Source organism: Abramis brama, assembly GCF_963993115.1.
Source record: "Abramis brama genome assembly, chromosome: 16".
NCBI classification, from domain to species: domain Eukaryota; kingdom Metazoa; phylum Chordata; class Actinopteri; order Cypriniformes; family Leuciscidae; genus Abramis; species Abramis brama.
In genome coordinates, this window is record NC_139978.1 from 29538092 (window position 1) to 29565973 (window position 27882).

The following is a 27882-nucleotide window of genomic DNA, read 5'->3' on the forward strand; positions in this document are numbered from 1 at the left end:
CACTTGGGATGCATGCAGGAGAACAGGATAAAAAAATATCAGTATGAAATTAGCCTACAGTACAGAATGAATTGTAAAAAGTTATGAAAATATAGCAATTCAGTTGGAACAAAAATGAACAATTTGAATTGTGTGTGTGTGTGTGTGTGTGTGTGTGTGTGTGTGTGTGTGTGTGTGTGTGTGTGTGTGTGTGTTTGTGTGTGTGTGTGTGTTTATGTGTGTGATGTGTGGGCCTGGTAATGTCTCTGTATGTCCCTTCAGAGAAGGTAATATCAGAAATCCTTGTCCTTTATGGGGACTTTTTTTTAACCCCATGAGGATCCCCATCAATCATAAGTGATGTTTTTTGAAAATGTAATGCAGAAAGTTTTCTGTGATGGGTAGGTTTAGGGGTAGGGTTAGTGTAAGGGGATAGAATATACAGTTTGTACAGTATAAAAATGTATTTTGTCTACAGAAAGTGACAATAAATCCCAACTTATATGTTTGTGTGTTGACGTGCATGTGCAGAAAAAGTCACAAAATGTCAAGAAAAAAAACATGTTAAATATTATTTCAGATAGCTTGAAAAACAGAAAAGAAATTATAGCTTATTTTTACCATCTGTTGATGACAAAATATTTGTACGTATTGAAATAAGTGGGGAATAGCATCACTCCTTTTTAGCATCATTATAGGGTAGTAAAAAAAAAAAAAAAAAATTATTATTAACAAATGTTATTATTTTGGGTCTGAACAGTTGCCTAAAAAAACATTAAAATATGTGGGTCAAATTGACCCACAAACATCACAAACGTAATGGAAATGATGTGTTTATATGTCAAAACACATAAGCATCAACTTTACATGCATGTTTATGACCCTAAATGTGAAAAAGTCACAAAATGAAAATGGGTCAAATTGAGTTGGTATGACCCATTTCATGGCCAAAATTATAATTTAAAATCAGTCTAGAGCTAGAAATGTATCTTCAAATTTACTGGTAAAGCTTTATATTACGGGTATACCGCTTTCTTTGACCCCCCAAATCCCCCCCGCCAAAAAAAAAAGAAAAAAAGAAAAGAAAAGAAAAACACCCAAACTTCTTGTTTAGCCTAATTTATACCAATAAAGTACAGGCTACTTTGAAACTGAAATGAATATTAATTAAACCAAGGCTCTCTCTTTTTTAAATCCTTTGTCTGGATGTTTTATTAATGGAGCAGGCAGCAGACTGCATGATCACTTGCTTAATAATTAATGCTCAGATACCCAGCCAGAGAGGGAGAGAGATAGAGGAATTAATTTAAAGAGTAAATTCATCAAGCAATATCAAATATTTTATTTTTGCTTGTTTTATTGTTATTATATTATTTAATTAATTTTGGCTGGCTCAATCTAGAGTTTATTATTTTTTTCAACAAAATATTTGAAATTATTTTAATTAAAAAAAATGTTTTGTCGCGTATAGTGATTATTTTGTGCTAACATGCAAAATTAGAACTTGGATATTAATAAGTTCATGCTGACTATGCGTGGTGGTAATCGTCCAATGCCGAATATCTGTTTCATGGATAAGTGCATCATTCTGCCTACCGTATCGTGACAACCACCCAATGGCGAATGTTCTACTTATGAATATTAAGTACATCATGCTAACGTAACGTGACAGCCACCCAATGGCGAATGTTCTGCTTATGAATATTGATTACTCGTGCTGACGTTTCGTTGCTACCTTGCTTGGTTACCTTCCTAAGTCAAAAGCTTGGGTTATGAATATTTAAAAGCAAGCCTTCGCCATAGTAGAATTCGTCTTTACCGGGAAAAGGAAAGGATTGCGGAGAGAGAGAGAGAGAGAGAGAGAGGGAGGGAAGCGAGGTTATTCGCCCGCCCCTCCCCCACCCCCCGTCCTCCGGCGCTCGGATGCTGCTGCTTCTGCCATCATCACCGCGAGATGCGCGTCAAACTGGCATCATCAGCATGTAGACCCACATCTCTCCTTCACCCATCACTCTATCAATCAGCGCCAAAAAAACAGCAACGATGTGACCAAAACGACCCTCCTTTACGTTCCCGACAGCACAATACGCCGTTTTTAACAGATTAATTAATGCGGACATGGTACAATCTCATCTGCATCATTCAGGTTTTCTTCCGCATAAGATGAAGTGGTCACCACCGTCTGCTGCCTCCTGCTCCCTTCATCTGATTTCTATTCTGCACCGTTGCGCATCATCTGCATTTGGAATAGCGTAAAGGTCAAATGATGTGACTTTCATTTTTGTGTTCTCCATGATGGGCATGATTTGAGGATAAATCACTGGATATCATTCCGTTTTTCCTGCCTTTTTTTCCGGCTCAACGTGAAATGTCCTTGGAGCATGGCCTGCGCGGTGAGTGAATATATTTGTTCATGGATACATGTTCACAAGTGCCTTGAGGTGTCAGCAGGGTATGTTTTATGTTTGTCTATTTGTTGCAGTCGAGTGTCTGCTAATGTATAATTAAAGTGCTTTATTATTATAATATCAGTAGGGAAGCATTACAAGGGAATTATCATCATCATTTACTGTACGCCCAGCATATTTATGCTGATATTATTCACCAATATGACTTTTTTTTTTTGCCATGATTCCTTATTGTTTAACAATCGTTTTTAATGTCATTAAAATAAAATGGTAATAATCAATATAGCCTAAATAAAAAAAATATATATAGACTAATAATAATAATAAAAAAATCACACAGAATAACACAGTATTATAATCAGAAATTTGATAGGACTTGCATTATCAACACTAGCATGTATTTAAAAATATTAATCTTCGTTATTGTGCCATAAACTTAATTAAGAGCTGTGAATCTCTATATAGGCTACCTGTATAGGTAAAAATAAAATTTAAAAAAAGTAGTTTTGGGTAGACTGAAAAGCAGGTGGTGGATGGATGTAACCTTGCTGTCTGGTCAGTTTGTGCAGCATCTCATTTTAATCCCCTCTAAATGCGTTTAATATACATTTGATTTACCTTCCTCTTGCCGTGATTAAACCGAAATAAATCATAACACAAATGCTACAGGCTCTGTCATAAGCTCTGAGCAGCTGTAGGCTACAGTGGGCCAAGGTGAACATCTGATTCCTGAAGGTTACCAGGAAAGGGCATCATCTTGTTTAAAGAGCGTGTTTGTTGAGGAATCTTCTGGACATTTTTAATAAAAGATGAGGAGGCGCGCACACAGATTATGGGTTTAAATGTTCAGTAAAGTTGGTGTCACAGCAGGGAAATGGAGGCGCAGAGCTCAAGCGGATTGTAATGTCATCCAAAATTGCAGGCCTGATGGCTGGTAGTGTTGCCTTAGTAAATCTGTTCTGCAGTGGGATTGGGCAAGTGTTTATGTGCGCATGCGCAGGCGTCTCGTACTGCCTGAGTGAAGGCAGATTTTGCGTCGAGAGGCGGTACTGTAAAGTAGCCTACATGGGTTGGGGAGAGATGCACATACAACGCTTTTATCTAGAGAGAGTATATCAAAATGCGTTTAGATAAAGAGTAATTGTCCTCGATTTCCATCGGATATTATGTAAACAATCCATTGCAGTAGGTGTGCACTTGCCTACTTGTGTCCCCACAAAACTACCTACACCTGTGACTCGGTGAGAAATGCCACCTCCACATTTCGAGACGTTTAGTTTAAATCATTATTTTGTCGACTTTTGAACAATACCATTGGACAGAAAACTAACAAATATGTTCATAATGTAATCTAGGAAGAGTAGATTTAAATATTAGGTAGCCAAGGAGATACCGCGTAGCCTACCAAATTTCTAGGGTAAACAATAAGCATAAGTAAAATTATACTAACACGCATTCAACTATCTGTTCATACATATTATGAAGGCAGATAGATGAAAAGTTGTACCCAGGAGATGGAGATTCTTGTCATAAATGCTTAATTTTTTTTAAACAATAATAACAATAAAACATTTTTTGTATGTTGCCTTTTCGATTTCTAATGTTTCATAATTGTTTTACTGTTTAAATTGTTGAAAAGCCATTAAATAGCATTTAAAAAAAACAATTTTTTAGTATTTCACGCAAAATTTCATGCAATTTTTTTTCTCAAATCATTGTATACCTGTTATATTTTGTGATAATGGTTATTATTATCTATGATTAATGAGCCTGAAAAAAACTTTTGATTTCAAATAATTCTCCTCAAATCAGTGTCTAGCTATCTTTTAAAAAATATTTTATGATAATAATGTTTTTGATTCGTTTTATTTTTTCTAACATTATTTTTGATGAAATAAATATGTGTCTATTTTGTCTCAAGGTGGCATCTTGCTTACTTGCATTTCACAGCTGTCTGTGTTTTTGGTTTGACCAAGTTCAGAGATGAATGTTTAACATTCTTTTTTTCCCTTTTTTTTTTTTTTTGTTCCTCAGGTTATTTACCGACGTTATTCCTGTGTCACTAGATCCCCTTTATTGTTTAATAATCAGTAACACTTGCTTCATTTGGTCTTCATAGAGATGGATTGGCACAATGGCTACCACTTATTTTGCTGATTTTTTCTTTATGGGGGGATATTTCAGGGGAACCCCTGCTACCACACCATAGAATAGAAATCCCCAAACAAACTTGACAATTCATGTCTCAATATGGAGAACTACATAGCGAACATCTTAGAAATAGGTGAGGACGAATATATATAGGACAAAAGAGATAACACATTTTCCCAGGTACCCTAGCTCATAGTGTCTGCTAAAAAGCTGCCAGTCTTCCAAAACCAACACACCATCATGGGGGATCTGGGCAACAGCACGGTAGAGTTCCACCCTAAGAAGCCAGGGATGGACAGAGGAGACAACGAGGGGGATTTCGGGATGACGGTGGACGAGTTGTGCTCGCTGATGGAGCTCAGGGGACACGAGGCCCTGCAGAAGATCCAGGAGAGCTACACAGATACAGAAACCATCTGTCACAGACTCAAGACTTCACCTGCAGATGGTGAGTAGCACTAGTTTCGACATGTGACCATATCTCTTGCTCAATTACATAAGATCACACGTGCATCCTGAAACATACAGACATTTTCAGCTGTTAAAGAAGCTATTGAGCTATTGTAAAAATTAAGTGGTCCTTTACTCACTCTCAGGTCATTCAAAACTGTATGATTTTATTTCTTCCGTGGAAAGCAAATGGAATATTTTACTGATTGCTGTGTACCATGCAGTTAGTCCCTACGGGGACTGAGGCTTTTATCAGAAAAGATGCATAAGCACCATAAAAGTATTGTAAAAGTGGTCCATTAGACTTGTGCAACATATTCATATACATCTTCTGTAGCCGTACAATAATTTTGTGTCAGGAACGGACCAAAATTTAAGCCGTTATAGACTTTAATGTAGTGCACAAAATTCTATGGACCATTTTATGATACTACTTTCATGGTGCTTTCATGTCCTATTTAAAGCTTGAAAGACTAAGTCCCCATTCTTTGTAACTGCATGTGAAAAGAGCAACCAGTTCAGTTCTTCAAAACTGCCCATTTTGTGGTCCACAGAAGAAAGTCAGTTATACAGGTGTGGATTCACCAGAGGATGAGTAAATGATGACAGAATTCCTGTAAATCCAGATGCACTTATATTCACTAACACTCCTTTTCAAAACAAGCCTGTCTTCACAGAAAGAACCTTTATCTGCTTTTGAAAGCGGACATTGCCCATGTTTTCAGACGAGAGCATCTTTCTGTTATGCTGTTTTTCTCTTTGCAGCAGTTTTTTGTTTTGAGAAATTCAAGTCCCAGTTTTTCCAGAAATGTGCCTTTATACAACATCATGGTTTTCAAACATAGTTTCATGTTTTATTAGATATAGCTTTATAAGTTATGGAGCATAACAGAGTTGATATTGCTTTTACATTTCATCATTTATCAAACGCTTTTACCCAAAGTGACTTACAAATGAGGACAACAAAAGAAGCAATTAAGCCAACAAAAGGGCAAAACAAATTTCATAAATGGAAAAATACATAAAATAGAAAGCGTTAGCATTAATAGGTCTTGTTGACCTAAAAGATGCATCTTTAGCCGTTTCTTTAAAATGGGGTTGAGTTTGGCAGGTCATTCCACCAGCAGGGAATGTTTTGTTAATTTAGTTAGCTAAGATTTTTGTTGAATCTTTTATTGCCGTGGCTATTCTGGGTAGATGATCCTACTTTGCGCTCTGATAATAACATTGATTCACATCTTGTTCCGACCACTTGCTTTCAGACCAAGTCATGCGGTCTGCCTACTTCGCTATTTGGCAGCCACGATGAGGTTACTTTAAGTTTATTGTAAAGCTCTTTTTCCTCCTTTAATGCTGCTCTTTGAAAAACCTCTCTTCAGAAACCGTGACAGGGATACAAAAAGAAAAGCTTACGGGCATGGATGGAAAGATGAAAGAGTAGAAGAAAGGGCTGGATGTACTGCAAAAGTCTTTCAATGCTGGTATTCCGTAGAAAGAGGATTGCACTGCTGCATCTTAGTTGTCTTAATTTTCTTGCGTATATTGAGCCATGAACAGAGACTGAATGAATTAACTGGGGCAATTGGAATGAGTTAGGGAAATGATTTCCTACAAACCTTTGGAGTAACTCAATTAGGCTTTACAGTGAGTGAAAGGGAAGCTCTGATGGGAGATGAGAGGTTGCCAGGGGCAGCAGGTGATGATTGGCAGCGTGAGGATTCAGAGAGTGTGACAGTCTGTCTGGGTCTTGCTGCCAAAAATCACACCCTGTGGTGCATCCGAAACACACTGACTTAACCATCTGTGCCCTGTGTTCTCTTGTAATGTCCTCTTCCCTCCCCTCCTGTCACCATAAGAGGTCAGGGATTGGTGCTAACAGAACTGAGTGATGACTAATGAGAATCCAGGAAGTTCTCAAAAGCGTTTGCATGGAGACAAAAAATCCATTAATGAATGAATTTAGGGTTTTTCACACCTTACACTAGTGTACATGTTCTTGGATTGACTATTTTTGCATTAAAACAAATCCTGTTAAATTTGGAGGAAAAAAATGGTGAAAATGTTTCAGGCTTTACAGGTGGACAGTTTGGCGTGGGTATTTTACATTTAATTTAATGACATTATATGCCAACGTTTTTCACTGAATTTCTGTTAGTAAAATTTGAGAGGTAACAGTGACTTTTATTGCCATCTTTCCTTCTCAAAAGGACTATCGGACAATCCTGCAGACTTGGAGAAACGTCGGCAGGTGTTTGGAATGAACTTCATCCCTCCTAAGAAGCCCAAGACCTTCCTTCAGCTCGTGTGGGAGGCTTTACAGGATGTTACCCTTATAATCCTGGAAATTGCGGCCATTATTTCCCTTGGACTGTCCTTTTACCAGCCGCCTGGAGGGGACAGTGAAGGTGACTTGGTCTTAAGTATTCAGAGATAAAATAGTAAAAATTATCAAAAATTAAAATAAAATCTATCAACATTAGAACAGGGATTGCTGTCCTTCATCAAAAGCTCAGGAAAAACGTGATATGTTTTAAGTCATAACCTCATTTGAATTTCCCATTAAAAGTTCTGGTGACCTTTAATTTGCTAATACTAACACTGCAACTTGTACGTGTTTATTTCATACCATTTTAGCATATGTTTGTCTCTAAAAGGCTCTTGTGTGTCTTGTGTTGTTACTTTACGACCATATCTGGTGTAGTATAGTTGCATGGATAGCTAACAAATCAAAGAATAAAAGGAATGGAGTGAGAGATGGATGGATAGATAAAAGAACCTAAAGGATCACAAGTAGACACTTAAACTCCCTGTCCTCCCACACATTTTTACCTTTCCGTCTCTTTTCTCTCTCTCTCTCTCCAGCATGTAGTAATGTGAGTGCAGGTGCGGAGGACGAGGGAGAGGCGGAGGCGGGCTGGATCGAGGGCGCAGCTATCCTGCTCTCGGTGTTCTGCGTGGTGCTGGTGACGGCGTTTAATGACTGGAGCAAAGAAAAGCAGTTCCGTGGCCTGCAGAGCCGCATCGAGCAGGAGCAACGCTTCGCTGTGGTGCGGAACGGCACAGTCATTCAAATCCCTGTGGCTGAGATGGTGGTGGGGGATGTTGCCCAAATCAAATATGGTCAGTAGCGTTCAAAACTGTCTCCTCAACCTGTTTTATTTTTATTTTTATAAAAGACATCTTGCATGCAACAATGTTTCTGAATTAAAGGGTTGGTTCACCCAAAAATAAAAAATTATCCCATAATTTACTGACCCTCAAGCCATCCTAGGTGTATATGACTTTCTTTTTTCAGCCAAGCTCAGTCGGAGTTATATTAAAAAATATCCTGGCTCTTCCAAGCTTTATAATGGGAGTAAAGTACCTTGTTTTTTGATGCCCAAAAAAGCACATCCATCCATCATATTTATAACTTTATAACCTATAATCACTGGCTTCAGGTAACGGCCGTATGTGAGTCTAGTTCCGGCAGAAGAGTGACCTCTGACCCGACGTATTGATGAATGCGGAAGCGCAGGAAATAGAGCAAAACAAAACACCGGTCACGAATTAGAAGTCTAAAACGAGAATTCTTAAAGAGAAATGGTGGAGGAGCTTGAGTTTGTTGCCATATTTGTTTGAACTGTGAGAGGCGTCAACTCTCACCTAAGCTTACGCTACTCCTACTTCCTACATACATTTCGCCCCCTTAATGACCCTCGGCAGACAGTCCGTACTGTTCTCAGTTCAGTGTACTGTTGGACTAACTAGAGCACTGAATGAGTTGGAGTGATTGTCAGGCATGTCCGAAAGTGAGATTTGACTGAGTAACTTGTATATCTGATTCTGTGCTGACTTCAGTTGGTTCAGTCCGATTTGGGGAACTAGTTCAAACAGCTCACTAAAAAGAACCAGTTTAAAAGAACAATTCACAAAAATGCACCTAAACTAAACGTGACGCCCCCTATTGTTGAGTGACGTGCTGACAACTGTAACCCTGAAAATGAAATGACAATTTTCATTTCCACAAATAATGCTAAAAAATGACAAATGAGTGCAAACAAATGCTAAAATGAAATAAAAAGTATTACACATATTTTGGTGGTTTAATAATTAAAAAAAAATGTATTAACAATTTAATTATGTATTTAAGGCGAGACACCACAGGCAAAATCTATCGGTCAGTTTTGAGATTTTGGGCAATTATGTTGTTATACAACTATAATGTAGTTTCAAACTAGTGGAAAGACTATTTTCAGATTTATTGAGTGATAAATCCAAAATCTCCAAAATCCCTTCTGCAAAAACCTTAACTCTAATTTGTCAACAAAATTGAATAAAGAGTTTGAACCTGGCTTTATTCAATGTTCAGATTTCTGTTCTGGAAATGTATGCAAATTAGTGCATATTTAATTATAGAATGCCTCATTTGCATATTTAAATATAAAAAGAATTGAAAACTTGTAAAACAAAATTTCTTTGCAATTAAATGTAATTGATCAACTTGGGAAGCATGGTGATGTCTATTAGTTTTTTATACCCTATTTACCTGTCGTGAAGTAAATAATTGAAATAATTTACATATAAGTGTAGAATCTTTTTTAAATCCTTAAGATTATCCTAAATTATGCATATACATATATATACATATATATATATATATATATATATATAGAGAGAGAGAGAGAGAGAGAGAGAGAGAGAGAGAGAGAGAGGGAGGGGGAGAGAAAATGTGAAGATGCCTTTGAATATTTCATTCATTAGAGGAAGTAGTATTCAAAGCCGCTAAGATGTAATTGATCTGTTACTGTCACTCTGGGGTCCCATAGGCGACCTCCTGCCTGCGGATGGTGTTCTCATCCAAGGGAACGACCTCAAGATCGATGAGAGCTCCCTCACCGGAGAGTCTGATCACGTAGGCAAATCCATCGACAAGGATCCCATGCTGCTGTCAGGTAGGGAGTAAAGGTTATGTAAGTGAACATATGTTTGCGTGGGGTTGTGTGGACTGGGTCGGCCATATGGCCATGGGTTGTGATGAATGTTTGTGTGTTTTTTACATAAATAGTTCTGGTTATTCAGAACCATCCAAACACTGAAAGATATTCACCATCTGTTCAAGAATTCAGATGATTTGGAATGCAAACAGATCATTGGAGCAGACTAGTGGTTAAAAATCCAAAAGGTGGCAGGTTTGAACATGCAAAGGATGTTTAGTTTGTTTGAGCAGGACCGTTAATCCCACGGGAACTATTCCCTTTACTTACATGGCGACATCACGTGTGTATAGTATACTGTAAGTCTTTATTGTGTTAAAAAAATCACCTATATCAATTAATTTAGGATGACACTGTTGCAATCCATCTAAATTGAGCCAATTTGCTGTTTGGGGGATGGGTACTTTGCTCGCAAAGTATTTTGTCAATACTTTAACACTCAGGTTGCACAGTGCTTGGGTTAAATCTCATTGACTGGTTTAATGAGATAATGTCCCTGAGGTCTGATAAACAGGTTAATCAGCTACTTCCCTCATCTCTGCTTCCTGGAGAAGGGCTCAGATTTGTGTTCGGCCCTCCAGAGACCTGCTCGGCCACTTCTTTCTAATGATCACAGCTCACCAGAGAAGCATCTGTTTTTCCGCTTGGCCACACACACACAGCGCTACCCCACGCCCTCAACCTCAACATAATCAAGCGTGGAAGAAAAATGGGAAATGGAATCTATGGAAACATAACTTGCTTAGGCAGTTATGTGAAAAATGCATGTGTAACCTGATTAGAATGGACTTGCATAAATAAATTGACGTTAACGGAGAATAATCAGTAATTTGTGCAAATAATTTTTTTTTAAATATCATTAACTTCCTTGAGTGTCCAATTCAGAATCACTTGGTTTACCTATATTTTCAGCAAATGTTTGAGTGAAACGGTGAATTAAAGCATGTACACTATACCGCTCAGATTTTTAAAAAAGAAATTAATACTTTTATTCAGCAAGGAAAGTGACAAATTGACAGTAAAGACATTTATAATGTTACAAAAGATATATACATCAGCTTTGCTATCACAGAAATAAATTGCATTTTAAAATTGGAAGCAAGAAATTCTGACCTTTTGTACAAAGGCGTCATATGATCCATGTCACAAATGTATTTTTTATATTTTATTTTATTTTATTTCAATTAAAATATATTTTTTATTTAATTAAGATGTCCATGTTACCCCAGTAATTATCTCTTGCTACACATTTTTGAACTTTAAAATGACTAGCTTCCATGGAACTGTCTTGTTTCTTGTTTTATTGACAAGCTTTTTCTGTCATTCATCAGCTTGTGTAATTAATCATCAAGGAGCGCATATTATTTTCTCTGTCACAATGGGAGAGGCGGCTCTGTATGTTTGAAGGCTTCTTGTTGTGAAGAAGGAAATGCACGCTGCAAAAAATGATTGTCTTAATCAGTCATTTTGTCTTGTTTATCCCTGTGAAACATATATTTTCTCATTGGCAATAGTCTTAAACATCACTAAAGTGTGTTCGATGTAATTCTTAAAAGAAAAAACAACGGTGTAGGATAAACGCTCCTCAGGTAGTTTTTTGGGTAACACTTTACAATAAGGTCTCATTCGTTAACATTAGTTAATGTGTTAACTAACAGGAACTAACAATGAGCAATACATTTGTTACAGTATTTATTAATCTTTGCTAATGTTTTTGGTAATGTGTTCATTGTTTGTTCATGTTAGTTCACAGTGCATTAACTAATGTTAACAAATACAACTTTTGATTTTAGTATTAATCAAAGTAAATGCTGAAATGAACATTAACTAAGATTAATAAATGTTTGTTCATTCTTAGTTCATGTTAACTTAAGTAGTTAACTAATGAACGTTAAGGGTGTTTCAATATTTTTACTAGAAAACGAGACAAAAATGCTGGTAAAGAAAGAAAGAATTAATGTGCAGCAAACCAGGGAACAAAGAAGCAATCTGGCTCAGTTTAATTGTATTACACGCTAAGAGGAAAGGCCATGGAAGAGACTTCAGCCTTAATTTTGATCCTTGGTTTAGACAAGTGCAAGGGTTAATGTGAGCACAACAAACAAACACAATACATTACATGAGGAGGTTATCCGTGACTAATACAATGAAATGAACATTTATAGGCTTATATTTCATTTCCCCTTAACCTCACTTTACAAATACCAAGTTAAGGCAGTGTTTTTTTTAAAAGTTGGATATGAATTTAAAGGTTTTTATGACACCTTTAAATCCCTAAAATCATTGTATAAAAGATGACATGTAATTGATTGTTTTAGATTAAACATCCTCTAACTGGAGACACCTGAGCTTTTAGTCATTCTATGTTCAAAATATATACAAAAATTAAAATTGAAATCTTTTAGTCACTTGCTAACTCTTTTGAGTCACGAGATGGCGCCAATAAGCTATTTTAATTTGTGTTGGTATGAAAAGTGGTAACTTAAATTACCACTTGCTTGATGGTGAGTTACCACAAGTTACCACTTGTTGATGAAATTGTTTGATGGGCTTTTTAAGGGAATAGGTATGCAAATATTTACTGTAAAAAGTATTCTCTGTGTCCTTCAATTTTCAGGCACTCATGTAATGGAGGGCTCAGGGAAAATGGTGGTGACCGCTGTTGGTGTCAACTCTCAAACGGGAATCATCTTCACCCTCCTGGGGGCCGGAGAGATGGAGGAAGAGAAGAAAGACTGCAAGAAAGGTTGGCGTCTGACAGTTCTTTGAAAATATTTGATATATGATTAAAAACTGAGCATGAATAAACATGAACATTATAAAAGAAAAATCCTTTTGCTTGAATACCCACATAGAATGATCCAGATTCAAAATGTCTAATGTTCTGGGTCAATTCTATTTCGATGCACTGAAATACTCAGAAATGTTGCTCACTCATTTGAGTTGATTTTTCATTGTTTTTGTTCAGCATTTAGGTTTTTATTTTATGTCTTTACATACCACCTTCGTTTTTGTCCTATCCAACAATTCTATCAGAGGTCAATAGTAATTCATCCACGCAGTTCCCCAGTGTTGAAGCCAAAGAACACAACATCATAAATGGTAGGTGACATTCACAATAGAGAGAGACTCATAAACAGACATCCTGGTTTTAACTCCCCATATCTGTCAAATATTATCCCTCCATGTTTTATGTTTTCTTTCTCATGTCTTTATTGTTCTCTCATGTGAGCTACATTGATCTCAAGCAGCAGAAACAATTTTTTTTGTTTTTTGTTTAAATGTCTGCATTAACTTTCACAGGGAAACAAGATGGGACCCTGGAGAACAATCAAAATAAAGGTGACTTTCAAGACTGATGTTGAATTGAGTTCAGATAGATTTATGATGAGATGAAGTCATTATACAGGCTATTTCAGAATCAAATAATACATACCGCACAGCATACACTGTATACTGCCTACTATTTGTTTCCAAATTTGTATGTGAAATAGTGTAACAATAAGCATTTCAAATCATTGCATGCAACAGTACATTATTGTCACTTTGAGCTCAGCTTAATTTGCATGTAACGAGTGTCATCCTGCAATTATATTGGCCACCATATCGGTATCGGCCTATATATGTTCATTTTTAATGTTATCATTATCGGCCTGATAAGAAATTTTGCCGATATATTAAAGCCGATAAATAATGTATTATTTCCTTCATCTAAGACACTTCAGATGCGCGCTGTTGGCCATGGTGGTTTTGAATTGCTTGAAATATGATTGGAATCACTACGAAAAGGAAATACAGTTAAATGCAACATGTGCAGTGCAGGTCTGTCATATAGGCTTAGATTTAGATGTTTCTTTTTCAAAAACATTGATGCATTATTAAAAATAACTAGCACTTTAATTTTTCTCATATTATTTTCATCAGAATAGGGTTTCATTAAAATAATTTCAGTATTGTCTGTGTGAAGGCTATTCCAATTTATTTATCCATGGCACATGTATTTTGATTCTTTATACACAAGTAATGTTGTCCAATTACTTCTTTGTTTAATTATTTTAGCATTATTTTATTTATTTGTGAGGCGATATATTTTTTTTTTATAAGGAAAGTTGACCATAGTAGTGTAAAATTAATTTTAAAACTGACACTGGTTCAAACTATGCTACTGTACTGTCTATGTTTGATTTATGTTTAAGTGTTTGGGACATGGCTTTTAATGGTGAGACTTTTTTTTGTAATCAGGCTCTCAAAAATAATATAAAAGTTTGGATTTATATTTATCGGCCAATATATCAGTTATCGGTTTTCAAATGTAAAGAATTATCGCTTATTGGAATCGGCCGAAGTTTCGGTGCATCCCTAATGAATTACTTTGTAAAATGTCTTGTCAGTCAGATCAAATAATGATAGTGTGAGCAGGATACAGTGTATATGCAAACCGCAAAATAGAGTGCAGTATTGTAAGTGCGATTCTAAACATTTCCAACAGTTACCTGTGATTCTGACTGCCTGATCACTGCGTCTCTTTGACCTACTATAGCTAAGAAACAGGATGAGGCTGTTGCCATGGAGATGCAGCCTCTGAAGAGTGCAGAAGGTGGGGAAGTGGAGGAGAAAGAGAAGAAAAAAACCAGTGTGCCCAAGAAGGAGAAATCAGTTCTTCAGGGCAAACTCACCAAGCTGGCAGTGCAAATCGGGAAAGCAGGTGGGGAGGTCTGCTGTTAGGATGTTTTAGGTCAAGTTCTTCCGGTAGTGTACATTTTGGTCTGAAATTATTTGGTCTTAAATTTTCGACTCTTACTAGGTGTGCTATTACTTTCTTAGCAATCAGATGTATTAATTATTTCAGGTCTGGTGATGTCCGCCATCACTGTGATTATCCTGATGCTGTACTTCGTGATCGAAACATTCGTCATTCAGGGACGGGTGTGGCTGACGGAGTGCACACCTATTTATGTGCAGTACTTTGTCAAATTCTTCATCATCGGAGTTACAGTTCTGGTGGTGGCTGTGCCAGAGGGTTTGCCACTGGCTGTCACCATATCACTGGCCTATTCTGTAAAGGTTAGTCAGAAATTAATAACTGGCATTTTCGGTAACGTTATGTTGAAGAATGCACCTGCGAGTCCATTGAAGTGTCATTTACACACATACTCACATTGGCTAGTGCTCTTAACATTTTAACGCTTCCTATCAATGTCTTTCCACAGAAAATGATGAAGGACAATAACCTGGTGCGTCATTTGGATGCCTGCGAGACTATGGGCAATGCTACGGCTATTTGCTCAGATAAAACAGGGACCCTCACCACAAACCGGATGACAGTGGTGCAGATTTATATACTGGACCAGCACTTCCGTGACATCCCAACACCAGATCAGATTAAACCCCGGACACTGGAGCTCGTCACCAGTGCTATTGCCGTGAACTGCGCCTACACCTCCAAAATAATAGTGAGAGGCTTTTACTAAAGCAGTAAACCAAGAGAGGCCATGCAGTGATTTTACTAAGTTTTACAACCCTCATTTCATCCTTTCATTCACCATTCCTTCCTCTCTCTTCACCTCTTCCCTTAGGTTGCAGATAAGGAAGGTGGGCTGCCCAAACAGGTGGGTAATAAGACAGAGTGTTCTCTGCTGGCACTTGTGTTGGACCTGAAACAGGACTACCAAGCTGTGAGGGAGCAGATCCCTGAAGAGAAGCTCTATAAAGTCTACACTTTTAATTCTGTTAGAAAATCCATGAGCACCGTCATTCAGATGCCTGACGGAAGCTTCCGCTTATACAGCAAAGGAGCCTCTGAGATCCTGCTCAAAAAGTAAGTTCTGTTGTCTTTGTGTACGTGGTGATTTTGGCTTGTCCCACCTGTGTTTTTTTAAAATCACAATAATTATGTTGAAATGGTAAAGTGACATGTAGTCTGTATGTACAAAAAAGTATTAAAACTTATTTACACTATATATACGACCATTCAAAAGTTTAGTTTGAAGTCACTACGACAACACTGTATCACTGTTTCCCCACTTAAATAAGCAGGCCAGCTATTTTTATATGTGATAATAATAAGAAATGTTTCTTGAGCACTAAATCATCATATTACAATGATTTCTGAAGGATCAGAAATTCACTAAAAAAGTAATTTTGGTTGAAATAATATTACAGTTTTTACTTTATTTTTGATTAAAAAAAAGCCTTTGTGAACACAAGAATCTTCTTTCAAAACTGATTCTGAAGTTCATAAAGTTGATATTCAACATTTTGTGAAGGTTAAGCTAATTTCACTGGCCATTTGTAAAAAAAAATAGTTAAAGCCAAGGACTATCTTTCTTTAAGGCCTAATTTGTGGAACGCCAAATAGAACAGAAAAAATCAGCCTTGATCAATAAATATTGAATTCAGACAGAGTGGAGAGGAATGGAGAGAATATGAGTGTTCTGAGGTTTACACTTTTTGTTCTGCATGTGGCTTTGAGGTTGCCACTAATTTTGATATTAATCCTTTTTGAACAAAGTTGTCTTTTTCTGAAGATTAGTAGCATGTACAGACAGCAGTTTGTCAAATAAAAGAGTGTAAGTGTTAAAAGGAAGTAACAATTACACCTCACCTCCTTCTAGCTGGCTTTTGGGTAAATATGAACAGTGCAGTCTTTGTCAAAAAACGAAATTAAACAGTTCTGCTTTCATCTCAGGTGCTCCTTCATCTTAGCCCGTGACGGTGAGGTTCGTGCTTTTAAGCCACGGGACAAAGATGAGATGGTGAAGAAAGTGATTGAACCGATGGCATGCGAGGGCCTTCGTACGATTTGCATCGCTTATCGGGAGCTTCCAGCTGACCCCATGCCAGACTGGGACAACGAGACAGATATTGTCTCCAACCTCGTCTGCATCACCGTGGTCGGCATTGAAGACCCTGTTCGACCGGAGGTATGCAGACCAGTTTACTTAGATGTCTGTTTCCTCTGTTTGCAGGTCTCCTAAGATACTACACCTACATTTTAACCTCTAAAAAATCTTTTATGATATATGAAGGGATATTTATGACACCGAAATCTGTTCTGAAATCTAGTTTGCTGATTGTAATTCCAATCAGGTCCCAGATGCCATCAAAAAGTGCCAACAAGCAGGCATCACTGTGCGTATGGTGACGGGTGACAACATAAACACTGCGCGTGCCATTGCTGCCAAGTGTGGCATCATCAGTCCTGGCGACGACTTCCTGTGTATAGATGGGAAGGAATTCAATAGGCGAATCAGGAACGAGAAAGGAGAGGTATACAGTACTTCCAGGTTTTATAATTATAAACTTATACAGGAATTATTATTATGAATCTTTTCCTTATTGCCACGATTAATTCTAAAGACACAACATGCACAAAATCTTAAATGGAATACACAACAGCCAGTGAAAAATATCTAGATGAGTGACGATATATGTAGTTACATACATTACTGTTCAGACATTTGTGGTCAGTAAGATTTTTTTTTAAGTAATTAATAATTATATTCAGAAAAGGATGGATTCAAATTAAATTGATCAAAAGTGACAGTAAAGACATTTTTTTTGTTTTAAAGTGATTTATATTTCAAGTAAATGCTGTTCTTTTGAACTTTCTATTCATCAACAAAAAATCCTAAAAAAAACTCATGGTTTCCACAAAAATATTAATCAGTAAAACTGTTTTAAACATTGCTAATATTAATAAATGTTTATTGAGCAGCAAATCACCATATTAGAGTGGTTTCTGAAGTATCATGTGACACTAAAGTAATGAGTAATGATGCTGAAAATTCAGCTTTGGCATCATAGGGATGAGTTGCATATTAAAATAAAAATAATTAATTTGAATTTTAATAACAGTTTAAAATATTGCATTGCATTTTTACTATATGTTTGCTTAAATAAATGCATTCCAGTTGAGCATAAACCTTTTTTTTACATTGAAAAAAATCCTACCATCCTCAAACTAAAATGTTTTTTTAGATGTTTACATTTTTATTTAAAATTTTTTTGCAGATTGAGCAAGAGCGCATTGACAAAGTTTGGCCCAAGCTCAGAGTTCTTGCTCGTTCTTCCCCCACAGACAAACACACACTTGTCAAAGGTGAGTCTCTCCCCCAGTTGCGTTCATCCCTTAATGGAACTATCTCATAATCATATGCAGTACAATACAAAAGTAACATGATCATAAGCTGACTTGAGCAGATACCAAGCTTTTCCTGATGTTGATGAACAGATGTTTTGATCTCGATTATTAAGATTTTTATGTTTATTTCGTGTGTGCCTTGTGTTCAGGTATCATAGACAGCACCATTGTGGAACAAAGGCAGGTGGTTGCAGTCACCGGTGACGGCACAAATGACGGGCCTGCTCTGAAGAAAGCTGATGTGGGGTTTGCAATGGTGAGAAGATCCATCCATTAAATATATATGAAAAATTGCGAGAGGGCCATATATTTTTGAGGTTCTGTTACACAAAGTGTAATGATAAATCCAAATGAAGCTAAATATGAGACATTCCGTGAACATGAATATTGCTTTAAAACTAAAGGTTTAGAGTTTGATTGACAGTAAGGTTTATTTCTTTGATTAGTTTAAAAGCCATCTTCCAAACCACACTTCACGTTCATTTGAAAAGTTCATATGACCTGCAGTGCCTTTCATAAAAGCATTTCAACTGGGAAAATTCAGAATGGTAATATACCGAGTGTGAAAACAAAGGTGTAATTTTTATTTTTAAAATTCAGTATTAAAATAACGAGAATTATAGATGTGTGAATGCTCTTTCTCCGTTTGCATAGGGCATTGCTGGTACAGATGTGGCCAAGGAGGCCTCTGACATCATCCTGACGGACGATAACTTTTCCAGCATAGTGAAGGCTGTGATGTGGGGACGGAACGTGTATGACAGCATCTCCAAATTCTTACAGTTTCAGCTCACAGTGAATGTGGTGGCTGTCATAGTAGCCTTCACTGGTGCCTGCATCACGCAGGTACATGCATGCACTTCCATTCAAAAGTTTGGGGTCATTCATATATATAAAAGAATACATTTAAAAAAAGTATTATATTCAGAAAGGTCACATTAGATGGATCAAAAGCGAAGACATTTATAATATTACAAAAGATTTCTATTTCTGTTCATGAACTTTCTATTCATCAAAGAATCCTGAAAAAAATGATCATGGTTTACACAAAAATATTAAACAGCTTACTGTGTTTAACTGTGTGTGTAGGATTCTCCCCTTAAGGCTGTGCAGATGCTGTGGGTCAATCTGATCATGGACACGTTTGCTTCTCTGGCTCTTGCCACGGAGCCGCCCACTGAAGCGCTGCTCCTGAGGAAGCCCTACGGCCGAAACAACCCCCTCATATCTTTAACCATGATGAAAAACATCCTCGGACATGCAGTCTTCCAGCTTATCATCATCTTCACTCTGCTGTTCGTAGGTACGTTCCAACCAGTATTTGTTGGATACACAAGTTCTGTTCTCTTTCTTCGTCTACAAGGATCATACTCTGTTATCTGCCGTTTTTTATTTATCAGTATTGGTTGATATTGTATATTGTCTTTGGATATTAATTTCATCTTTCCCTTATCTTTTGTGCAGGTGAGAGGATCTTTGATATAGACAGCGGCCGTAATGCTCCGCTTCACTCTCCTCCCTCCGAACATTACACCATCATCTTTAACACATTTGTCCTCATGCAACTCTTCAATGAGATCAATGCCCGTAAGATCCACGGAGAGAGGAACGTGTTCGATGGAATCTTCTCAAACCCCATCTTCTGTTCAATCGTGGTGGGGACCTTTGCAATACAGGTGAAAGCATACAAATAGATATTTAAATGTAGATTATTTCCATTTCTACTTGTTAATTGATCTTTATAAATTATGTGTCATATGCACACTGCCACTACTTAGTTTGGAATATTTAAAAGATTTTTAAACGTTTTTGAAAGAAGTCTCTTATGCTCACCAAAGCTGCATTTATTTGTGTTTAAAAATACAGTAAAACAGTAATATTGTGAAATAGTAAAACTGTTTTCTATTAAAATATATTTTTTAAATGTAATTTATTCCTGTGATAGCTGAATTTTCAGCATCATTACTCCAGTCTTCAGTATCACATGATCCTTCAGAAATCATTCTAATATGCTGATTTGCAATATAGTTGTGGTATATACGGTATATATATACATTTACATTGTTAATGTCTTTCATTTTTTTTACCATTTTTATGTGTCCTTGTTTAATTAAAGTATTGAAAAAAATAATGCTCAACCCAAATCTGCTCACCTATCCATATCTTTGAACGATAGTCTGTGTAAGGTGAAATAAACTATTAATATTTAATTTTTTTATTTATTAATTTGTTTCACGGCAAGGACGTTTTAACTAGCAAAAAAGCTAAAATGATGAAAAAGTTCAAAAGAAATGGAAACAACTCACAGCACTTCAAATATACACTTTCCCTTATTCATATATTTTGATGCATTTGTACTTTACACACAGATGAAAGTATACCATTCCACTCCTATATCTCTGTTTGTGATTTGTAGATTGTGATTGTGCAGTTTGGTGGGAAACCCTTTAGCTGTTCCCCCTTAAATTTGGAGCAGTGGCTTTGGTGCCTGTTTGTGGGATTGGCAGAGCTGGTCTGGGGACAGGTAAGTGCTGCAGTCGACCGCTTTGCCATTCTAGATGCTCTCAAAAACAGAAAATGAGTTTCAAAAATATCAGCTTTTGTTTTACTTTTACTGTATTTTTGTTTCTAGGTGATAGCATCAGTGCCAACACATCATCTGAAGTGTCTGAAAGAAGCGGGCCACGGGCCGGCTCCAGACGAGATGATGGATGAAGACCAAGCTGAGGATGAAGATGAGATTGACCATGCCGAGAGAGAGCTGAGACGAGGACAGATCCTGTGGTTCCGAGGACTCAACCGAATTCAGACTCAGGTGATGTTCAGTCTCCGTCTTTTCCTGTCTGTTTTAATGTTGCTTTTGCATCGTTTCTGACAGGGACAGCCGTTCCCGCTTAGACACATTCTGCCTTAAAATATACCGAATGCCTTCTGTGCCACATGCTCTAGTTTGCGCACTTTTTTCAAACTTTACTTTCCTCATAACTCAAACATATTTTTCTTTCTTCACCAGCCTTTATAAGCCTATTGTTGAAATATTAATATTTGACAAGCTTTCCGTGTTGTAAATCTTAATGTCTCTCTCTCCCTCACTTCATCCTTTATTCTCTCTGCTGCTCGATCACACTGTTTTATTCAGTCCTTTTTGCTCTTCTACTTGCATCTCCATGTATTATGTCAGTCCTTGGTAACTATCATTGGCCTTTTAGAATTTTTAAATATTAATGTGGTTTGTATGCTCAATGTTTCTTCAAGTATAGGTACTTTAGTTTTCTTAACCAACAAATGTAATTTCCTCCACATCTCAAAATGTTTACATTCTGTGGTGGAAATGACATTTTAATCATTTTTGACTTGCAAAGTCTAATTTCACAGTTTTATGTATCCTAGTTTTATGTATCCTAATTTAATAATCCTAATAATTTAAGAGTTTATGTATCCTAAATTCATTCACTCATTCATTAACCATTTCAGTCGTATCCGACTTGCCATACGCGAGAGACCGTCCATGAATTTTTTTGGCGATGATTTTTCCGTGGTAGGTCGCCAGGTCTTTCCCCAACCCTTCCCAATACATGGCTTGGGACACACACACACATTCACACCTACGGACAATTTAGCCTCTCCAATTCACATATACTGCATGTTTTTGGATTGTGGGGAAAACCGAAGCACCCAGAGGAAACCCACACTGACACGGGGATAACATGCAAACTCCACACAGAAAGACTTGAATCGGAGACATTCTTGCTAAAAATGTATTTCACAAAATTACAGTTTGATTGGAAATTATAATAAAACATCATAAGTAACACTTAACATTAAAATGTTTCTGTTTATTTTTTTCTTTACTCATACTTCTCATTATTTTAAGCATGCTTTTCACTGACACTGTTGTCTTTTTGCTAACTTTACTAGTGACAACATTGTTGGTTGTGATAGAAATTAGTCCACTACTGAGGGACCATCACAATCTGTATAATAAAATAAAAAAAGATTATTTCACTTTGACTAGAAGATGTAATTAAAAGTAATATTTTAATGAGAAATTTGGATTCTTTCAAGGATAGAATGACACAATTTTTTATTTTAAATTACATTCCAATCCAGTTTTCCTGCGAGTTTCATAAAACAAAAAGAACATTTAAATCCATTGGTTTTAATAAAAATAAATAAAGTGCTCATAGTTGAAGAAACACCCTTAAAGGTGCATTGCGCAAGTCTCTGAGTTTTTGCAGAACTATGCCCCCTCTGGCGACAAGCGAAACTGCAACCAGAGGTGTGCACGCTCATGACGTCACGCCCAGCCTCAAATTCCGACCCGAATCCCTCTTATTTATTTTACTGTACAGGATTATAGAGGCAATCGCAGTGATCAGAGAAGGGCTCATTCAGCCCATCAGGCAATTGTTTAAGCATGTATGGGTTAGAAAAACGGGTATTTTTAACATGAAATGTTGCGCAATGCACCTTTAACATCGAACATGCCATGCACATTAACAATTATGAAATGCTGCTTTTCCTGCAAGACGTTCCTCCCTAAAACCCCCAGTCCTGTTCATTTCATTGAGCTCATTCGCCTGTCTGTGTGATGTCCTTCTCTCTCTCCTGCAGATGGAGGTAGTGAGTACCTTCAAGAGAAGTGGTTCGTTTCAGGGTGCAGTGAGACGCCGCTCTTCAGTGCTCAGCCAACTCCATGACGTAACCAATAATTCTACTCCCTCTCACGTAGTTCTCTCCACTGCCAATGCAACTGGTGCCCCCGGGAGTGAGTCCTTACATTCCGTTAACGGCACCTCGTAGAGCCCGTGCACTCAGATGGCTTAGCATTTACACCAACACACACACACGTGCATTGTTGCCTGCCTTCAAACGCACCTAGTCTGCTATATGTTGAGTGTGTGTGTGTGAGAGAGAGAGAGAGCAGATTATCATCAGAGCATCTGCTTCATCTCTCTACTTGTGCATTTTTAGTTTGTTTTGCTTATTAGTCTTTCTTTCTTTCTTTCTTTCTTTCTTTCTTTCTTTCTTTCTTTCTTTCTTTCTTTCCTCCTTCCTTGCTACCTCATAACTTAACTTATTTCTTGCTCTTGCTGTTTATTCTGGCTTGATGCTGCCAAGATGGTTTTCTTGTTGCCTTTTTATTTATTCTCCCGATGCTTGATTTGCCAATAATTCACCCTCAAATCAATGTTGCCTTAAAGGGCTACCAGGATTTCACTTGAAAGAGCCAAACAACAATTGAACTGAATTGAGAAACTAAAGTGGCGATGTTTCATCTGTTTCCTAAATCAAAAGCTGACAACATAGGAACGACGAAAGCAATGGTTGACTTGTAAACCTGCGAGTATAAGCCCATAATGGTTTCTGCTGCCATTTTCATATTAGGGATATTAGCATTGATAGTGCTAACGTTTTTCTATCCCGTTCAGGACGAAAAGTATACTTACGGGTGTGTCATGTTTTTTGCTCATGTCATGTTCAGATTCTCCTCTCTCTCTTCACAGGTTTCGTGTTATAACCCGCCACACTTATCATCTAATGAAAATGTCCTGCTAATTGTTAATGCTTGATTTTCTTCACATTAGAAAATCTTTCTTACTCTCTGCTGCTATGATTTATTGTCACAAAACAGCTGTAGTTTTGGACACAATCTTCTTGAAAGTCATTCTCACAGACTGCGATCTGTATATGAGGGTTTTATGCAGCAAGTATACCATCGGCATTGCCCTCCAGGTACCAGAAGCGAAACAGTTTCATCTTAGCGTTTCCAAATCCTTTCAAAGAGACCAGCAAGCATTAGCCCAGCTGGGACCCCCTCGGTTTCATTATCACTTCCCCTTCAATGTTAATCTTCAGTTGCTTTTATTTGTGAACCTTTAAAAATGAAAGTATGAGTACACTTTTTTTTTTTTAACAGAGGTTTTTTTTTAGTGTCTTATCCTGTCCTGTCAGTCTTGTCCAGTGTTTCTTTTCCGTTTCGTGTTTGACTTCATTTCATCGTCTTGTAGCATTTTGTGCTATGTTATCTTAGCTTAAATCCAACAGAGAAGGGAAAGATCCAGCTAAATGACTTTCAGTCAATATTTTTATAGTTCTAGTTTCACAAAATAATGTAGACATTCTTTGGTGATGCTGCACTAGAGGGCCGCTTCTCAAAAGCTTTTGTTTGGCCGTCACGCCACAACAAAAGAAAATGACTTTGTGCCGTAGGATTAGACCTCCATCCATTTAACGTCTGTGTTTCACCTCCCTTCTCCCCGTCTGTCATGAGGAGTTCTGATGCGATGTGTTTGGGGCTTTTCAAACACAATCCCTTTTCTGTTTTTCCATCCAGTGCCTGAATTACAAAAGATTAGCCGAATCCTCACTGCAGTTAATTTTTAATGGTTTTTTTTTTTTCCCTCTTTGATATCATAACCATTATGAATTCTGGGCCTTATACTCGAAAGTTTACACTGTCATTGCTGCGTAGCAAAGCAAACGGCTTTAAATTAAGCATAAACCACAAAACAAATGGCTCTTTGGAAAAACAAAGCTGCAGAAGTGCTGTTGTGTCCATGTTGTGAAGTCCCCTCCCTCTGTCAGTCACATTGCTTTGTGGTCATTCCCAAGCGTGGTTTGGCTATGCATGTAGAATGCGGAGAGCGGGGGGGGAAAATCCCGTCTGATGAATGTGACGGTCCAACATGCATGGTCTCACACACACGAATGGTTTCTTTTCAAGAAGATGCATTTTCACCACGGCTGCTGTAGAATCACACATGACGAGAACAAGGACGTCCGAAAAAGGAATATGGAACAATTTGATCAATGTTTTTACTGATTTTTTTCTTTCTTTTCCTATTGAATGTGTACTTGCATGCCGTGCATGAACGGGAAGAGGAAACTTGAATTATTGTGCATGGTTGCATGGGAGACAAGTCCCATTTAATGTGTTCATACTTTTGAGGGCATAGAGAGTTTGGATTTACTTTTTCTTTCTAAAACAACAAGGCAATCAAGAACTTCTAAATGTCCTCATATTAGACTGAGCTAATATAATCAAAGATACCTTGCTTTGTTATATAATTTTTTTTCCTCCATTGATTATTGAAAGTGGATTTAATAAAATACCCTATAAATGTAACGAATAGAAAACTGATGTCAGAACAATAAATAATGCTTACAGACACTAATGCAATCTGTTTTTTCAAGAATATTCAATCCGTATTACAGAGTTTGTCAACACCAACAGTATGTGAATACGCATGTCTTTATTTCCTGTATGTGTTGTTTTTGTGCCATGTAGTGTAAACCTCACTTTTTATGTTCTAAACGTGTTTTCTGTGTGTGTGTATGTGTGTGTTTGTACCACATGGTGGCGTGTGCCTTCAAAATCATAGTTTTTTTTTTGGTGTTTACTGTCGTTTGTTCGCATGTTTTTTTTTTTAAGTGTTCCATGAATTTGAATCACCTGATATTGAACTGGCAACAGTGAAAGTTGTAATTCTACTTTTGAATTTCGCAGACAAACATGTCTTTTTATTGTTTTATTTATTTGGTAATTTTTTGCCCACTAATTCGCCATGTCTTATTATATCAGAGGTTAGAGAAAAGAAATCTAACTTTTTGATCATTATCATTAAAAAAAAAAAAGAAGAAGCTGAAATTGGTGTGTCATTCATTAGATCTACATATTAAATGAAAAACAGACAGGGGGCTAAGGCTGCTTTGACAGACCATATTCTCGATGTGTATGGTATTGGAACGATTTGTGTTTGCTGTCTTGTGTTAGCTTGACTGTATCTTGAGATTTCCTTTTCCTCTTGTAATTACAACTTGGATTTCAATTATGTTTTTGGGCATCATTCTATAGAGGCCTATAGAATGGCTGTGGAGTTTTGTTTCTTTTCAAAGGCCTACTGCACCAAAGGCCTTAATGGATGTGAAACTTTCAGCTCTCGCAGGTCAGCAAGCTGAAAGTGTGCGAGTAGTGCAAAAGGGGGACTAAACTTCTCTCCACCTCTCTGTCCCTTTCGATCCCTCCATTTTCTTCCCTTTGACATCTCCTACCCCGCACCCTTGACGTATAGATCCGGGTGGTGAAAGCTTTCCGTAGCTCCCTGTATGACGGCATCGAGCGGCCGGAGTCGCGGAACTCCATTCACGACTTCCAGGCGCACCCGGAGTTCATCATCACGGACTCGGTCCACAACATCCCCCTGATCGACGAGACGGACGTGGACGACGAATCGGAGCGCTCCAACCATAACCACGTGCGTGTGGCGCTTCGTCACCCCGTCCCTAACTCTCAGCCCCAGAGGCCCCCGCGATCCCGCTACCCGTCCCGCCCGCTGAGGCAGCAGAGTCTGCCGGTCACCCTCAACTACAACAACAATGCCACCGAGAGCCGCGTCTACCTGGGCTCGAGCGACAACGGGGCGCCGCACGTTTCCCCCTGCCCCGCGAGCCCTCTGCACAGCTTGGAGACGTGCCTCTGAAGAAAGGTCAGAGGTCGGCGAGTGGAGACTGCCAGCCAGACGGACTGGTGTGGCAGAGAAACAGTTAGGATGTTTCTGTACCTAATCTTTGTTCCTATCACTATCACAGATTCACTGCTTCAAATTGTTTCAGTGGTCCTTTACAGTATGTTGTGTGACCCAAAGACAATCCCGCTCCGCATGAAAGTCACCGATTATGTTCTCATACAGTATGTTGCACTTGAACAAGTACCCAAAATGACGAGGCGGATCTACGTGTATGTAGGATTGGACTCTGACTAAAGATTTTAAAAAGACTGAGCCTATAGAAAGTGTACAAATGGGAATAAGAAAAAAAAAAAGGTTATTTGGGGATAACTCATTTCGCCTTTTAATTAATAACATTATTGTTCCAATTATTATAGTGGTTACATTTCTGCTAAAACTACGACAATTAATACTACAGTTGCTATACTCCAATTATGATACTTCATCGTTTAGCTTTATATAACTATGTTTGTATGTATGACGTAAGTCTGTATGTATGTGTATTTGTTTGTTTGTTTGCTGTTGTTAAAATCCGTGTCTATGTTCTCATTGGTTCCACACGTGGCCCTCTCTCTGTTTTCTGTGTTAGAGTGTGATGTGTATGTCCAATTAAAAAAAAGGAAATGAAATTAAAGAACTTATATCAGCAGCATAAATAAAATAAAATCGAACCATTGGAGGAAAATCTTACAATGCTTCCTGGAAATGACAGGTAATGGTGCAAGAGCATTGTGTTGTCTTTAAAGAGCATCTCACCCATTCCTGAAAACACATATTCCACTGTTCAAAAAGAAAGAAAATAGACTTGCATTTATCAAAGATCTCCAGTACACAAAGATGATGGTTGTAAAAAGTCGTCCACACTGTAGTGTATAGGGTACAGTATGGTGTATTATGTCAGTGAAGCAGATCAGCAAACCCTTAAAGGACAAAACATACAAATATGGTTGGAAAAGAAATACTCTACTTGAGAAACATACACAGGGAAAATATAAATTATACTGTATATTGTTTATCGGTAACGATGTTCAAACACAAAAGCAAATATTTTTGACCAAATCAGATCATGTGGAACCCTTTAATCCTAACCCCTCTTTTATACTTGCATACAAATTAACTAAACATTTGCATTTACCATAAATGTATTTATGCATCTCACTGCATTATTCCAGTTCTTTCTTAGAACAGTGCACATACTCTGCCGGTCGGAGATCGGTTTAGTATTTTAAGTTATTTAATGTCCCATCCATCAGATTTTAATTAAA

At 37.5% G+C, this 27882-nt stretch overlaps 1 protein-coding gene across 5 annotated transcripts; it reads left to right on the top strand.

Moving 5' to 3' along the window:
* The first annotated feature begins 1824 nt into the window (after window positions 1-1824).
* On the top strand, window positions 1825-27328 carry atp2b3a (ATPase plasma membrane Ca2+ transporting 3a). Of its 5 annotated transcripts, none has more exons than XM_084138448.1 (23): window positions 1825-2372; window positions 4422-4986; window positions 7196-7393; window positions 7851-8108; window positions 9797-9922; window positions 12582-12710; window positions 13001-13066; window positions 13268-13306; window positions 14505-14669; window positions 14814-15028; window positions 15175-15417; window positions 15541-15782; window positions 16653-16887; window positions 17054-17233; window positions 17978-18065; window positions 18257-18363; window positions 18762-18953; window positions 19197-19410; window positions 19572-19783; window positions 20524-20631; window positions 20740-20922; window positions 22722-22875; window positions 26183-27328. In XM_084138448.1, the coding sequence occupies exons 2-23, from the start codon at window positions 4779-4781 to the stop codon at window positions 26206-26208; spliced, it is 3588 nt and encodes a 1195-aa protein (XP_083994574.1). In that variant the 5' UTR covers window positions 1825-2372; window positions 4422-4778; the 3' UTR covers window positions 26209-27328. The 5 variants fall into 5 exon arrangements, with proteins under 5 accessions (XP_083994574.1, XP_083994570.1, XP_083994572.1 ...); XM_084138444.1 differs by having other exon boundaries at window positions 22722-22808; XM_084138446.1 differs by lacking the exon at window positions 22722-22875.
* The last annotated feature ends 554 nt before the right edge of the window (window positions 27329-27882 follow it).